This window comes from Sminthopsis crassicaudata, chromosome 4 (genome assembly GCF_048593235.1).
Source record: "Sminthopsis crassicaudata isolate SCR6 chromosome 4, ASM4859323v1, whole genome shotgun sequence".
Classification (NCBI taxonomy): domain Eukaryota; kingdom Metazoa; phylum Chordata; class Mammalia; order Dasyuromorphia; family Dasyuridae; genus Sminthopsis; species Sminthopsis crassicaudata.
Genome location: NC_133620.1, coordinates 322,323,035 through 322,337,529, shown reverse-complemented (window position 1 = coordinate 322,337,529; position 14,495 = coordinate 322,323,035). Strand labels below are relative to the sequence as shown.

At 39.2% G+C, this 14,495-nt stretch overlaps 2 protein-coding genes across 6 annotated transcripts in view; one reads left to right on the top strand and one right to left on the bottom strand.

The window, feature by feature from the left end:
- The window catches only part of CEP95 (centrosomal protein 95), a 46,497-nt gene extending 42,190 nt beyond the window's left edge, over nucleotides 1–4,307 (bottom strand). The window contains exons 1-3 of one of the 3 annotated variants that reach the window (XM_074260529.1): nucleotides 3,533–4,307; nucleotides 1,594–1,722; nucleotides 569–676 (exon numbers count right to left, since the gene is read on the bottom strand). In XM_074260529.1, coding sequence (XP_074116630.1) covers nucleotides 569–676; nucleotides 1,594–1,722; nucleotides 3,533–3,554 — 259 coding nt within the window. In that variant the 5' untranslated portion in view covers nucleotides 3,555–4,307. The remainder of the gene's footprint in view (nucleotides 1–568; nucleotides 677–1,593; nucleotides 1,723–3,532) is intronic. The other 2 variants (XM_074260531.1, XM_074260530.1) reach the window with 2 other exon arrangements.
- DDX5 (DEAD-box helicase 5) lies at nucleotides 3,654–11,407 on the top strand. 3 transcript variants are annotated; one of them, XM_074260533.1, is made up of 14 exons: nucleotides 3,654–3,923; nucleotides 4,498–4,666; nucleotides 5,886–6,051; nucleotides 6,423–6,519; nucleotides 6,601–6,734; nucleotides 6,902–6,967; nucleotides 7,284–7,425; nucleotides 7,529–7,689; nucleotides 7,772–7,944; nucleotides 8,137–8,247; nucleotides 8,724–8,785; nucleotides 8,877–8,936; nucleotides 10,201–10,425; nucleotides 10,700–11,407. In XM_074260533.1, the coding sequence occupies exons 2-14, from the start codon at nucleotides 4,623–4,625 to the stop codon at nucleotides 11,101–11,103; spliced, it is 1,845 nt and encodes a 614-aa protein (XP_074116634.1). In that variant the 5' UTR covers nucleotides 3,654–3,923; nucleotides 4,498–4,622; the 3' UTR covers nucleotides 11,104–11,407. The 3 variants fall into 3 exon arrangements, with proteins under 3 accessions (XP_074116634.1, XP_074116636.1, XP_074116637.1); XM_074260535.1 differs by lacking the exon at nucleotides 3,654–3,923 and adding an exon at nucleotides 4,034–4,173; XM_074260536.1 differs by lacking the exon at nucleotides 3,654–3,923 and adding an exon at nucleotides 4,046–4,147.
- The last annotated feature ends 3,088 nt before the right edge of the window (nucleotides 11,408–14,495 follow it).

Below are 14,495 nucleotides of genomic sequence, written 5' to 3'. Positions count from 1 at the left end.
ATGAATAGAGTAATTTATTAGTCTCATTCCTTCATTTTTATCAAAAAGGAAACCAGCCTGGGAGATTATGTGGCAAAAATATTAAATATAGAGTTAGAAGAGACTTAGGTTCAAATTTATCTATCATATTTTACTATGATAATGGGCAAATAATTACTCCTATTTTCTAATCTTATCTTCATCTGTATAATTAAAACCATGATACTTAAGATCATTATTTACAGGATGGTTCTCAGGATCATAGATGGAAAATATATGCAAGCACTTTGCCAGTAACTCACTCTGTCATCTAATTAGCACCTAGTACCCATCACAGTAGACAATCAATTGATAGCTCTTTGTTGACTTCAGGTCTCAATTCTTGAAGGTAATTCTTTAAGTACAAGGGGCTATAACTCAGGGAACCCTATATATTTATATATGTGACTATAAATTGAGTAAGTTAGCATTTAGATAATTTTTATCTACTCAATTAAATAATGATGCCTAGGGCCCAAAGAAACAAGGTAATCCCTTTAGGAAAAACATAATTGTTTGAATTCAGTTTGAGGTGATTCACATTACTAACCTGTGATGTGGGACAAGCTGACCTGCAAGTAATCCAAAGCCAGTGAATCAATAATTGCTTGTACATTGTGTGCATGATCTTCTTGGTTCTTAGGGATAGTTATTAGGTCTGTGAAGGGAGGGAAAAGAGCTGTTTTATAACTGTAAAATACCAAATTTAGAGAATGTTGACTAATTCAAGTTTAGGTTGATCAAGGGGTCTGATCTGGAGGTGTGAAAGCAGAAAGGCAGAAGAGGACCATAGAATCTCTCATTGATGCTAACACATAGGCAATAATTCTAAAAATTCTAAGTCTGTAAAATGACTAGAAATACTGGGAAGAGCACACTGACACAGAAAACTCAAATTGTGAAAGATGATTAGACTTAAAAGGGTGGAAAAATTCCAATATCCTTATGCTTCTTTTCTTCTAAACACTCAAATCAAATTCAAACTTTTAAATACTAATTCAATCTCGTATAATCTCAGTGCCACTTTAAATATATCTATTTAGAAGAGCTACAATTAGGCAGTTATTAAATGCATGCAAAATGGCTTAGAACATTATTTCGTTGTGTCCAATTCTTTATGATCCTGTTAACTATAGTATGTCAGTCCTTTCTATCATCTCTCTCTCAAAGTCTGTTCATATTCATTGTTTTCCATGACACTAACTATATCCATTCTATTCGATGCTATCATCCCCTTTTCCTTTTGCCTTCAATCTTTCCCCAAATGAGTCTTTTCCATTGAGTCCTGTTTTTTGCTATGTGGCCAAAACAATTAACCTTTTCATCATGGAATACAGATTTTATATCATAGAATTATACATGTATTTAGAAATGGAAAAGCTCTGTTTGTCACTAATGCACTACAGAAAGAATGTTAATGTTTCAGTTAAAAAAGATAGCATTTTCTTTTGTAACTTCAAAAAAGACAACAACAGTGAAAGCAAAATATGGAAAAGAGACAAAGTATAGAAATAAAATACAGGAAAAAAACAAAAAACAAAAAAAAAAACTGTCCCCATGTCTTGGTATTCTTACCTGGCACTACTTCTCCCAAGATTGAATGATAAAGAGTAATAAATACATTTGCATCACATTCTGAAAGAGACTCTATCCTCAGGCAAATGTGACATTTCAAAAGAAGTTTATTGGCAATTGCTACCCATTCTGGGAAAAAAAAAAAAAAGATGGGAAAAAAATTAGCAAGCTAAAAAAAAAAAATCAGGTGCTGAGCTATTTACTTGTAAAGAATCAAACTAAAAATTGTCTTTAAAAATAATTATAAGTTTAAGGAGTCATACTATGTTTTTCTATAACATCTTACTATAAATTCCTAAAAGACTTAAATCTTAGTTTTATTAGTATTTTAAGTAAATTATAAATTCATCCATTTCTTAGATATTGTTTTTACATTAATAGAATAAAAATAACAAAAAGTAATTAGTATTATTTTTAACACTATGCAAGGGAGTTCAAATGTTACTTCAATATAACTTTGAATTATAGCTCATGATATAAAAATAATGGAACACCAGGAACTTTGAGATGATGAGATTTTGAATGTTAAAAGACTTTTCATCCTTCTAATATCAACATAAGATACTATTCCATTAACTTCTCCACAAACACCATCTTCCACATAAAAGGTCCTTACTGTTCCCAAGAAGCTTTTAGTACTTTGTATATAGTTATGCACATGTTGTTTCTCCCCATAAATTCCTTAAGGGAAGAGTTTATTTCATTTTTGTCTTTGTTTCCACAGAAGCTCAGAAAAGGTACTTAATGTTTATAATTAATACAGAAAAACAATGCTCTATCATTCTTTTGCCTTTCCGTAGCTACAATCTAGGACATTAGCAAAATAGACTGCTAAGCACAAAATCGCTATCTGCCCCTGTGACAACTCAACCAATGCACAACGCTGTTCATTCTAGGGGGATGTTTATATCTACATCGATTGTTTCCATTTTTTTTTCTTTTTATTGAACCTTTTTCAGTTTATTCTGTCTATATCTCCTTTTTATGTAGCTGTCTGCATTAGGGCTTTCCCATTAGATTGTTAATTTCTTCAAGACAGGAGGTGTGTATTCCTTCTTTGTATCCCCCAGGAGTTAGGGTAGTTCCTCAAATATAACATGCTTTAAATAAATGCTTGCGGACTTTAACTAGAAAAACCTCAACAAGAACATTTCATCATACAAATAAGATTCAACTTACGGTGTTTGTAAACGACACCATAAATACTAAGTAAAAAATTAAAACTCACATACCAACGCTGCCCAGACCCAAGTGAGAAAGAGGCTAATAAGAATTAAGAAAAGGAGGGCCAGGGGTCAAACTTGATGGTGTTTTCACCTACAACTTTCGGAACAGAAAATGTTTTGCTTAGATTCCTTAAATATAAAAAACACATTCTTCTACATTCAGCACAAATCTACCTTCTCAAAAGGAAGAAATGTACTAATAGTCTCGTACTAAAAGTACACAAAAAATAGGCACTGTGCTCAAGATTTCCCAAGGAGAAAGGTTACGGGTCAGAAAACCAAGATCTCTCCTCGCCAGCCCTAAGAAGCCCATCGAGAGTTCCCAACACCTAGCCTTCCCCTCTTCCCTCCCCCTTTCCCCTCTCTCCGCCCCCCCTCCCCCCCCCGTCCCAATCCCAGCTCTCGCTCCTCGGGCTGGCTGATCGCCTCATTAGTTAAAGGGGAGCCCAAATAATGGAGACATCATATAAAACCACCCCCGGAACACGCCTCCCTGGCGGCCAGTGTTCCCCAGAACGACTTCTTGAGCTAGGCTGGGGACTAAGGTGGGCTCAAAATATTTTAAGAATTGTAAAGCGCTTTACACCATTACTAGCTCTCAGTCAGTTCCACAAGCCTGCAGCAAGGAAGGGGAGGGGTGACGGACCCGCGCATTCGCAGTGTGCACACAACACTCCCCCCTCACGGTTGTCGGCTTCAGCCGGGAGACTCACCAGCCTCCTCCCGGGCCTCCATGTCCGCGAGAACTGTACTCCGGCGGGGCTCGCGGAGAACGGTGTCCTAGAGGGGCCGTTGAGGGAAAGGAGTGTGGCGGGGGAGGACGACGCGGGGCGCGGGAGGGGGGAGGGGGGAGGGCGAGGAGAAACCGTAAGGTAACAGGGGGAGGCGATGGAGGGACGTTAAAACGGCTTCTCGCCGCTGATTGGTCATCTGGCTGCACTTCCTGTCGCAGCACGCGGCTAGGCAGCGGTTTAGGGGCTACAACTCCAACTCCCCGCGGGATTGTTCCCGCTTCGGGCTTCTCAGGCCGGTCGGTCAGTTTGACAGACCCGGTGGCCGACCTCGAATAACCGGTCAACCTGGGGAGCTAGCCGGAGACTTCCGGTGAGCTCTAGATTTTTCGTGTCCCTCCGCCTAAGTGAGTGGGTAAATAGTGCGGTTGCCGGCCTAGTGGGTTGGGGGTTACGCTCACGTGATAAGGGGAGTCTCCGCCTCCTCCTTTTCCCTGACAGTGTACTGTGGCGCTAAGAGTCGTAAACGTCTAGCCAAGGGTGCAGTGGCGTCAATGCTTTACGGCCTGCCTTAACGTAGGAAAACCGAAGAGTGGGGTAGATTATTCCTGAATTGGTGAAATGTAAGGGCGTTCCCTGAAGGAAGGAGCGAAGCAAAGGGAAACATCCGTGGGTGGGCCGCTAAAAGTTGATAACGAGCTAGGTGGGGGGGAGGGGTGCCGGGATGGTAACCAGAGACTAGAACATGGCGGCGCTCGGAACGCCTGCGGGTGTTGTTACCTTGGCGTCTTCCCCCTCCCCCTCCCCGAAAGGGGTGGGGCGATGAGGTCATAGAGCGGTTCCCATCGCGCTTTGCGGCGGAGGAGGCGGTCCAGGTATAAAACCGGCTGCCGGGAGCCCTCTGGCTCCTCATTCATTTCCACCGGCTTGGGTTCCTCTTGTTTCAGCTGCAGCCTCCGTCTCAGCCACCGCCCCCGCACGGCCTCGCGACCGCCGAAGCCGCCTTTCCCCCTTCCCCTGCGACTTCCCGTTTCTCCTCGGTTGCTTCCCTCCAACCGCAACCATTGACGCCATGTCTGGATACTCGAGTGACAGAGACCGCGGCCGGGATCGAGGGTGAGTACGGACATTTGTCAGTCGTGGCCGGGAAGGGGTGGGGTGGGGGTGGGGTCCAGAGGAAGTGGGCTGGAGCCCTGTCAGCGACCGAAGGCCTCGGGCGCCATCGGTCCGCGGCTTGTGACCCTTTTCCTCAATGATGAGGAGGTGTAAAGATTTATTATGATACTACTTGTTTTCATGTCTGGGTAATGGTTTAAGGAGGGACAGGCCTGAAAAGGGGAGCGCGACATCTGGCGGAGGGTGAGCGCGGCTTTCCCGAGCCGGTAGGGCCTGGCGGCGGATGGTTTGCGGCATTTGGGGAGCTCGAGAAGGGTCTCCCAATTGCCCCCGATTGGGGAGGTTCTGAAGTCGTTTGGACTGCCGAGCGGGGGCCGGAAGGTGGGGGGGCAGCCGGGTCTCCCCATGTGGGGGAGCTGCCGAGACAAAATGCCGGCCCCGGACATGGCGGCGGCGCCTTTGTTACCCCACCCGGCGGAGGAGCTCAAAATGGCAGCTTTGAGAAAATGTGGCGCAGAGTGAAATGCTAGACAAAGGGGGAAGCGCCGCCCAAGCGGGAACGCGGCCCGGCGGACTCCGCCCGGGGCCGCGACTCCTCCCCTGGTACCCGGCGCGGCCCCTCCCTCCTTCCTCGGCCTTATGTAACCGCGGTTACCTTCATCTAGAGCCCACCCACCGGGGTGCATAATAAGGCTCCCCGGGGACCTCCCCTTGTTTTGTAGCAAGCTGTCAGAGCTCGGGGGCCCGCCTGTTATCCGCCTTCCGCTCGGAAACGTTTGGCTAGACGTGAGGAAAAGCCCTGTTTAAATAATTTGAAATGTTTATCTTTTCTTTTGAAGTCTGGGTCTTCCCCCCCACCCTTCTAGTTAATGCTTTCACTCACGGAAAAGATGATTACTGCCAGCTCTTGGCAGTTCTGTGACAAGGGATTTTGTCAGAATCTGTCCTGACAAGTCTCAGATCTTGCCAGATCAGATTCTAATTTTTCTGATTGGGACACCTGGAAAGAAGTGATGTTACTATAATAAATTGACATGGTAACATAAAAATGAATTGTTATTAGTGAAAACTAAGGGTAGGGGTTGACTGGTAAAGGAGTAGTCTGCTAGGTGGGGGGAAAAGTCATTCTTAGTCCCATACTTGAGGACTACAGTAGCTTATGGTGATATTTATTGAATCCTGTTTTTTTGAGGTCTAGACTTTGAATCTTTTCTTCTAGGTTTGGGGCCCCTAGGTTTGGAGGAAGTAGAGGAGGACCTCTATCTGGAAAGAAATTTGGAAACCCTGGGGAGAAACTCATTAAAAAGAAATGGAATCTCGAGGAACTGCCCAAATTTGAGAAGAATTTTTATCAGGAACATCCTGATTTGGCTAGGCGCACAGCAGTACGTAACTTAAATGTTTTGATTTCTTTTTGGTATAGTATTGACTAAAGTTATGCACTGGTATAAACACGATCAATGGTAATAGATAACAGCAAAGAGATTTTTTTTTTCCTTAAGCAGCAGACTTGGAATCCTTTTACTCTTTAGGTATTCATGAAAACTTACTGGGTTTAAATAAAGTCATTTGCTTGTTTTATGGAACAAGTATTGGTTTATATCAGGAGGTAATGAATTGCACTTAATTTGGGGGAGGACATCATTCACTTAAAAAAAGTTTATACTAAAGTTTTAAATTTGAAGAATTTGCCAGATGTGAGAGTTTTAGGAAATAATTTTGTGGACACGTTTACATCAAGAGTTTTACCTTGCAGCAAGAAGTTGATACATATAGAAGAAGCAAAGAAATTACAGTACGAGGTCACAACTGCCCAAAACCAATTCTAAATTTCTATGAAGCAAATTTTCCTGGTAAGTATTCATTTGGGTCACATTTCCTGGAATCACTTTGTGTTCATTAATTTCCCTAACCTAGTGTTACTTTAATTATAGCAAATGTCATGGATGTAATTGCAAGGCAGAATTTTACTGAACCTACTGCTATCCAAGCCCAAGGATGGCCTGTTGCTCTAAGTGGTTTGGATATGGTTGGAGTAGCACAGACTGGATCAGGGAAAACACTGTCTGTAAGTAAGATTTTCTTTGAGGGCTATACAAAAACACGTGAATTTCAAAGTTTTTATATTCTTCAATATTCTTTTTTTGGGGGAAACATAGGAATAGTGTATAGTCAGATTAGAAATATTTACCTTTGTTTAGACTATAATGCAACTTTTTTTTTTTTCCTTATTAGTATTTGCTGCCTGCCATTGTCCACATAAATCATCAGCCATTCCTAGAGAGAGGTGATGGGCCTATTGTAAGTATTCACTTTTATATTTATTTCTCTAAAAAATTATATAGATATTCTAAATTTTAAATGTCATATGGGTCAAATTGCATGAATGGTCTTAGGTTTTGCAAAACCAAAGTAATTCTATGTATGCTTTTAGATGAGTGGAATGTTTAATTAAGATTCCTTGGTTTGTGGGACAAATTTTAGATGCTTCTAGAAGTAGCTAATTATACCTAAGTTTTCTTCCTTTTTTCTGCTGAAAGTTTTCTCATGACATTAATAAATTGTTAATTCTAGATTATTGTCAGGCTGTGTGCTAACAGCTGTTCTTCCTTCTTAGTGTTTGGTGCTGGCGCCAACTCGTGAACTGGCCCAACAGGTACAACAAGTAGCTGCTGAATACAGTAGAGCATGTCGTCTAAAATCCACTTGCATCTATGGTGGTGCTCCAAAGGGACCACAAATAAGGGACTTAGAAAGAGGTTTGTAAACAATTCTTTTTCCTTTCACAAAGGGTTTTGATGTGAATTGTATTGTACTTTGATTTTTTTTTTTTTTTCTCTCACCCTCCATTATTTTTAACAGGTGTAGAAATTTGCATTGCAACACCTGGAAGACTGATAGACTTTTTAGAGTGTGGAAAAACTAATTTGAGAAGAACTACTTATCTTGTGCTTGATGAAGCAGACAGAATGCTTGATATGGGCTTTGAGCCTCAAATTCGGAAGATTGTTGATCAGATAAGAGTAAGTTGCTTAAGTCTGTTCAAATACAAATTACATTCAAATTGTGAAATTTTTTTGATTCACAAACCCCATATTTTTTTAGCCTGACAGACAAACCCTAATGTGGAGTGCAACTTGGCCAAAAGAAGTGAGGCAACTTGCTGAAGACTTTTTGAAAGATTACATTCACATCAACATTGGTGCTCTGGAACTGAGTGCAAATCACAATATTCTTCAGATTGTGGATGTTTGTCATGATGTAGAAAAGGATGAGAAGTAAGTTTTCATAAAGTCTTATTTTGAGCCAGATATTACTAACTCAGGAAAAAAAAAATGGGTCCTTAACATTGGGTAATCCAATACTTCCTCTATTTAAGTTTTTTGTGCAAATACAAAATGACAAGTGGCAAAAAGTTGATTTACCAGCTAAAATGTAAAACTGTTTTTGTACAATTTTTCTCTCTCTAGACTTATTCGATTGATGGAGGAGATCATGAGCGAAAAGGAAAATAAAACTATTGTTTTTGTGGAAACCAAAAGAAGATGTGATGAACTTACCAGAAAAATGAGGAGAGATGGGTATGTGTTGGTAATGTGAAGTATTTTTTTTTTTCCCCCTATCCTAAGTGTTTGTGTGTTAGTACTGGTACTGGAAGACTGGGGAAGGGGGAGGCAGGAAAGATCATTCTTGAGGGTTAGAAATTTAATAGGCAGTAATTTAAACATCTTAACTAATTCTCACTCACATACACCCCCCACCCCCAAACAAAACAAAACAAAAAAAAAACCTAAGTGTTTGAATCACAAAAGGAACACATTTAATTGCTTTGGGAATTGGTGGCAAATAACCATCATGATTTATTTGAGATATTTTGGGGATAAATAGTACATTGAAATACCTGGTCTTTTTTTATCACTCATTACTATGTAATAATCTTGAAGTCAAATATTAGAAGTTATGCATTTCTTTTTTGCTCATGTATACATGTTATAGTCAATTGATAAATTTGAGTGGGACTGAATTCATCAATATTTTGCCATTGTTTTTAAATTAGGTGGCCTGCAATGGGTATCCATGGTGACAAGAGTCAACAGGAGCGAGACTGGGTTCTAAATGGTATGCATATATAAGCTATTATGGTTTTTAAAAACTTTAACCTGTTGTCAATTTTGTTCAGTGACTCAGATTTGTTCAATTCTCTTGATAGAATTCAAACATGGAAAAGCTCCTATCCTGATTGCCACAGATGTTGCATCTAGAGGGCTAGGTTAGTAGAAACACTTCATGGCTTGGTTCTCCAGAAACAAAAAACAACAACAACCATTTTTTTTTTTTAAAGAAAGTTTATTGCTTTCTTTAACCTCTGCATTTTTCTAAGTTTTTTTTCACATAAAGGTGCAGTCTTTGTGGCAAGGCCTAGGCATGACAATCGGAGGACTCGAGGGGGATGGAGGACTAGTGATCGGCTGGCTGCTTCCAGTCGAATAGAGAGGTGAAAAGCTGAAAGCATTGTGTGCCAGTAATCTTCAAAAGGCAGAACATACCACCTTAACTACTACACCATAAACTGTTCTCTCAGGGGGAAAAAATGGAAGTTATTCACAGTTCACTCTGCCGTGGTATTTCTTCTGTCCCATGCTTTGCATGATTGCCATGGTACAGCGCTGTTTTGTACAAACTGTTTACTGTGATCTGTGGGTCTTTGAGTTTCAGTGACTTTGCTGAAATGTTGAAGAAATATTTCCAAACTTCAATGTTCAATGAAATTTTTGTTCCTTTGAAAAGGAGAGAGCAGCTTTAAAAGGTACTAGCCTTGTACAAATTGGTGAGTACTGGCACATGAGAATCTAGAGAAGGAACAACTTCTCACACTTAGTCAGTGGGAAAGGAAAGCAGTGCTTTGAAAGTTCCTCCCTCACCTACACAGTAGTCGTCATGTCGAGACCTGCCAGAGAGAGACACATTCTCAAGTGAATCCTGGCTTCTTGGAAGCGCTTGCCTAGACGAGACACAGTGCATAAAAACTTGATGGCTTTTGGGGGACAGGTATGTTTTTCTTGCAGCTGCGGTTGTAAGGTCTTGGCAAGACAAGCAGTGAGGCCCGAATTTTGAACTTCTGATGAGTGTGTAATACGAAGGACCGTGTACATTTTTGCTTAAAGGTCCTCAAATGAACACATGAAGAGGTTGCTGTGAACTTTAGTGGCCCTACTGCGCAGAAGCATTCAGATGTCACTTGATGATCTGTAAGGGGACTTGCTGAGTTGGGAATGAACTAGTGAATATGAATGCACATTCCTTGTGGTAGGTTATCACTGGGTGGGTGGCAAGATTTAATAGAGATGGAGTGTGCATTTAAATTTTTTTTACGTCACTGGTATTCCTGCAGAAGTGGATAACATTTTAACAATATTCTTTTCAGCCCATACCTTCTTGGGAATACAATTGTCTAACTTTTTATTTTTGGTCTGGCTGTTGTGGTGTGCAAAACTTCCTATGTTGCTTTTTTGCCACACTGCAACACTTTACAGATGTGGAAGATGTGAAATTTGTCATCAATTATGACTACCCTAACTCTTCAGAGGATTATATCCACCGAATTGGACGAACTGCCCGTAGTACCAAAACAGGCACAGCTTATACTTTCTTTACACCTAATAACATAAAACAAGTAAGCGACCTCATCTCTGTGCTTCGGGAAGCTAATCAAGCAATCAATCCCAAATTGCTTCAGTTAATTGAAGACAGAGGTTCAGGTATGTTCATTTGTCTGGATTATAATCATTATTGTACATAGGAATTTTGTCTCAAAACTATCTTTCTTGTATCGTTGCCTATAAGTAATAAATGCTAGAGACTTTTGAGGAATAAGGGACAGATGGGCATGGGGTAGGAAGAGGGTGTCATTATTTAAGTCTAAAGATAAACTGAATTACTTGTTTTTGCTTCCTGTTGATTTGCAACATCAAGTGCCAACAGACTAGTTTTGTTAATGTTTTGTCTTTTTTTTTTTTTTCCCCTCCCACACAGGTCGTTCCAGGGGTAGAGGAGGCATGAAGGATGATCGACGTGACAGATACTCTGCGGGCAAAAGGGGTGGATTTAATACCTTTAGGGACAGGGAAAATTATGACAGAGGCTATTCTAGTCTGCTTAAGAGAGATTTTGGGGCAAAAACTCAGAATGGTGTCTACAGTGCTGCAAGTTACACCAATGGGAGCTTTGGAAGTAATTTTGTGTCTGCTGGTATACAGACTAGTTTTAGGACTGGTAATCCAACAGGGACTTACCAGAATGGTTATGACAGTACACAGCAATATGGAAATAATGTCCCAAATATGCACAATGGCATGAACCAACAGGCATATGCATATCCTGCTACTGCAGCTGCACCTATGATAGGTTATCCAATGCCAACAGGATATTCTCAATAAGACTTTAGAAGTATATGTAAATGTCTCAGTTTTTCATAATTGCTCTTTATATTGTGTGTTATCAGACAAGATAGTTATTTAAGAAACATGGGAGATGCAGAAATGACTGCAGTGCAGCAGTAATTATGGTGCACTTTTTCGCTATTTAAGTTGGATATTTCTCTACATTCCTGAAACAATTTTTAGGTTTTTTTTTGTACTAGAAAATGCAGGCAGTGTTTTCACTAAAGTAAATGTACAGTGATTTGAAATACAGTAAATGAAGGCAATGCATGGCCTTCCAATAAAGATATTTGAAGACTGATTTTTGAAATGGAAATTGTTTACTTTACAGTTGTACAACTTAAGTTAAATGGAAAATGTCTAGATGCTTTTCTGTATCAAATGCTAGTAAAAAGCCTAAACTGGTCTTGCATTTCAATCGACAATATTGGTTGTTGGGATTAATTATGCATACATCAGGTTTACAATCCTCCTTACCCTCTAAACCTTCATTCTCCTTCCTTTCCCCTGTTAAGGCTCACTTATTTTGAAAGAAATGAAAATGAGTAGTGGAGAAAGCTTCATTATTAGGTGATTAACGGACATATTTGTAGAGTGCTTTCAAGTTAATATAAGCACTTGCCTCACAAAACCCAATATTTATTATTGGTACTATTGTTCCCATCCCCCTCTTCTCCCCAAAGATGAAGCAAATTCTAAGCTCACAGCTAAATCCCAAATCTTTTGATGCAAAAGTGAGATTAGGGTTAAAATTATTTTCCTTGTGCTAATGCATGTGATGCCTTGTAGCATGTAAAATAAAAATTGCAGATATGTGCTTTTTGGAACAAGTAGTACTTGTTCTTTGGACTAAATGTTTGGCCTAAGTGTTACCTATAGCTAAATGTAAATTTCACTGGGCCTAACCTTGTAAAATGGTTGTCAAGAACCATATTCTTTTTTTCAGAAAGGGTAAATTTGGCTTTTTACTGTCACTTTTTAACAAGCAGAATTCCCATTTAAGGGCTGCGTTTTTATTTCCAGTAACCTCACCATAGAGAGGGTTTTTTTTTTTGTTTGTAATTTTTTTTTAATGCCAGGTATATTTGAAGTACAGATCCAACTAGAGTAGCAGTTATCAGTGAATCATTGACATTCTGGAATGTGTTAATTGCTGATTTGAGGGTTGAAGTCAATTTTTAAAGCTTGCATGAAGCAAAAGAATTTCCCTTTGAAAGACTCAATCAGGAGTGTAGTGGGAAATATATTAGGCATAGATGGTATTAGTAAAATGTTAGGGTGCAGATTATAAATTATAAATTTCTGTATTTCTGGGAACAGACACTATTTTCTATCTTGGCCTAAATTCAATAGAGGTTTGTTTATATTGTAAGCTCAAGAAATCCATCAGTAACTTGAATAAGATTTTTATTACCAATTACTTTTAACTTTCTAGTTTCCCATTGTTTCAGAGCTACCTCTCACAACATTTCTATCAAATATTTAATCTGTTACTTCCCACAGACTAATGAAACTTTGTGCTTTCTACTTGTGAAGTGCTTAAATATAAAGGAATAAATGCATTTATTTCCTCCAGAGACAATTTTGTATTTTTATGAGACCTTTTTTAAGGTTGAGTCCTCTGGTTACAGGTGTCTTAATGAATATGTGGGTGGTGGGTCTTTGTAAATCTACATGTGCCTAAGAGATACCTAAACATTTTGAAGGGATTTTTTTTTTTTTTTTTTTTTTTAATAAAAGTCTTGAAGGTGGACATACTGGCTATTAAAAACAAATTGAGATTTGTGTCACTTAGTGGGGATAAATATAGAATCAATAAAGGGAAGTAGCTGTTAACCCCAAACTAACATGAAGTGTGGTCCAACAGAAAAAGCAAACTTTTTATCATAAGGAAATGGGTCTAAGTAAAGATTAGCTGACTAAAGGATTCTTAAATGATTTTTTGAACTAGTTTTTAACAAGATCATCTTTCCATAATCCTGGGGACAGCCTCAGTTTTTTGTTTTTGTTTTTAGTCAAATTATCTTCATTTTTAGCCCTATTCAAATCCTAGTCCTTGGTATATAATTGAGTAGTCTTTGGATCAAAAGCTACCTATATTATATATAGAACCTTCCTGGGCCCTACTAATTCTAGATTTAAGACTTCAATAGAGTAAGTCCTGAAAATGCCGAGTGCTCCATTATTGGCTTTTTCTGATTTCTTAAGACAAAAGTGGTTATTTAAAAATATTCCTGTAGGATTTAATATCTGCCGTTTTGTTGTGAACTTGTTACTTTGTAAATGTTTTTCCTCAACAGGAACCTTGCATGTATGAATGCAGTTTTTTTTGACTACCTTGCTATCATTTTCCTGCTTCCCTCATCCTACACTGAACTAACTTACATCCTATTCCATTGTCTTCTAGACTCAACTTTCCCGTAAATTTGCTTGGTTTTCAGGATCTGTAATTGTAGTCTTCCCCCTTTTTTCTCTGAATTTTCTCCTCTGCTTATTTGAGTTTTAGACTTAAGTACAGTGCTAATCCTAACTTCATGTTCCCTTACGGTTGCTGTACCTCCTAACTAAAAGTCCCCATTTTCTTCTAAAAAAGCTTCCCTAACTAGTACAGCTCTCATCCTCAACTTTAATCGGAACCCGAAAATTGTAAATTTCACATGTTTACTATTTTCAGTGTCACCCTAGCAAGGAGTCTTATCTTGCCAATTGACATAGGTAGTGCTTTTGTCTCAATGTCAGTAGCATGCCCGTTTTCCTGTAATTGTAAATTATTGGAGCATAAAAGACCGGCTTTTGTACAGTATTGTACATAAAGCTTTATGTGAAACGAAAACGGCTTGATAAATATGATAGCAAAATTTTAGAACAGCCATGCTACTGCAAGAACAGCAAGCTCAAACTAATGCCTTTAAGTTGAGATCTCCATGTCTGGAGGGCTAGGGGATTTTAGGTTTAAAAATTTTTTTGCTATATATATATATATATATATAAATTATATATATATATATTTTGTATTAATCTGATGCAGCTTCTTAAAATTATCTGGGAGACGTTGCTAGTAAATAGCTTCCCCGAACTGCAAATTAGCCCCCCTAGAAGAGTTCATATTATCCAATAAGGTCTTTGCGATGGCTATAATCTGGCAGTCCTTGGCTTTTTAAATGCTTTAAAGAATGACTACACCTGTATCTGTTTTCACGTATTTGATATTTGAAATAATATATATTTTATGTAGTAATCTAGTTTACATTTTTTTGGTTTAAAAATTTCTTAACCAAAGCCATTTCCGACTCTGCCGGAACATAGTGTCGGAGGGCAAAGCTGAGGTAGGAGTAGCGGAAGTGGGCAACAACCGCAGGGCAGGAAGAGGAGGGAGCAGCTGCTCGAGA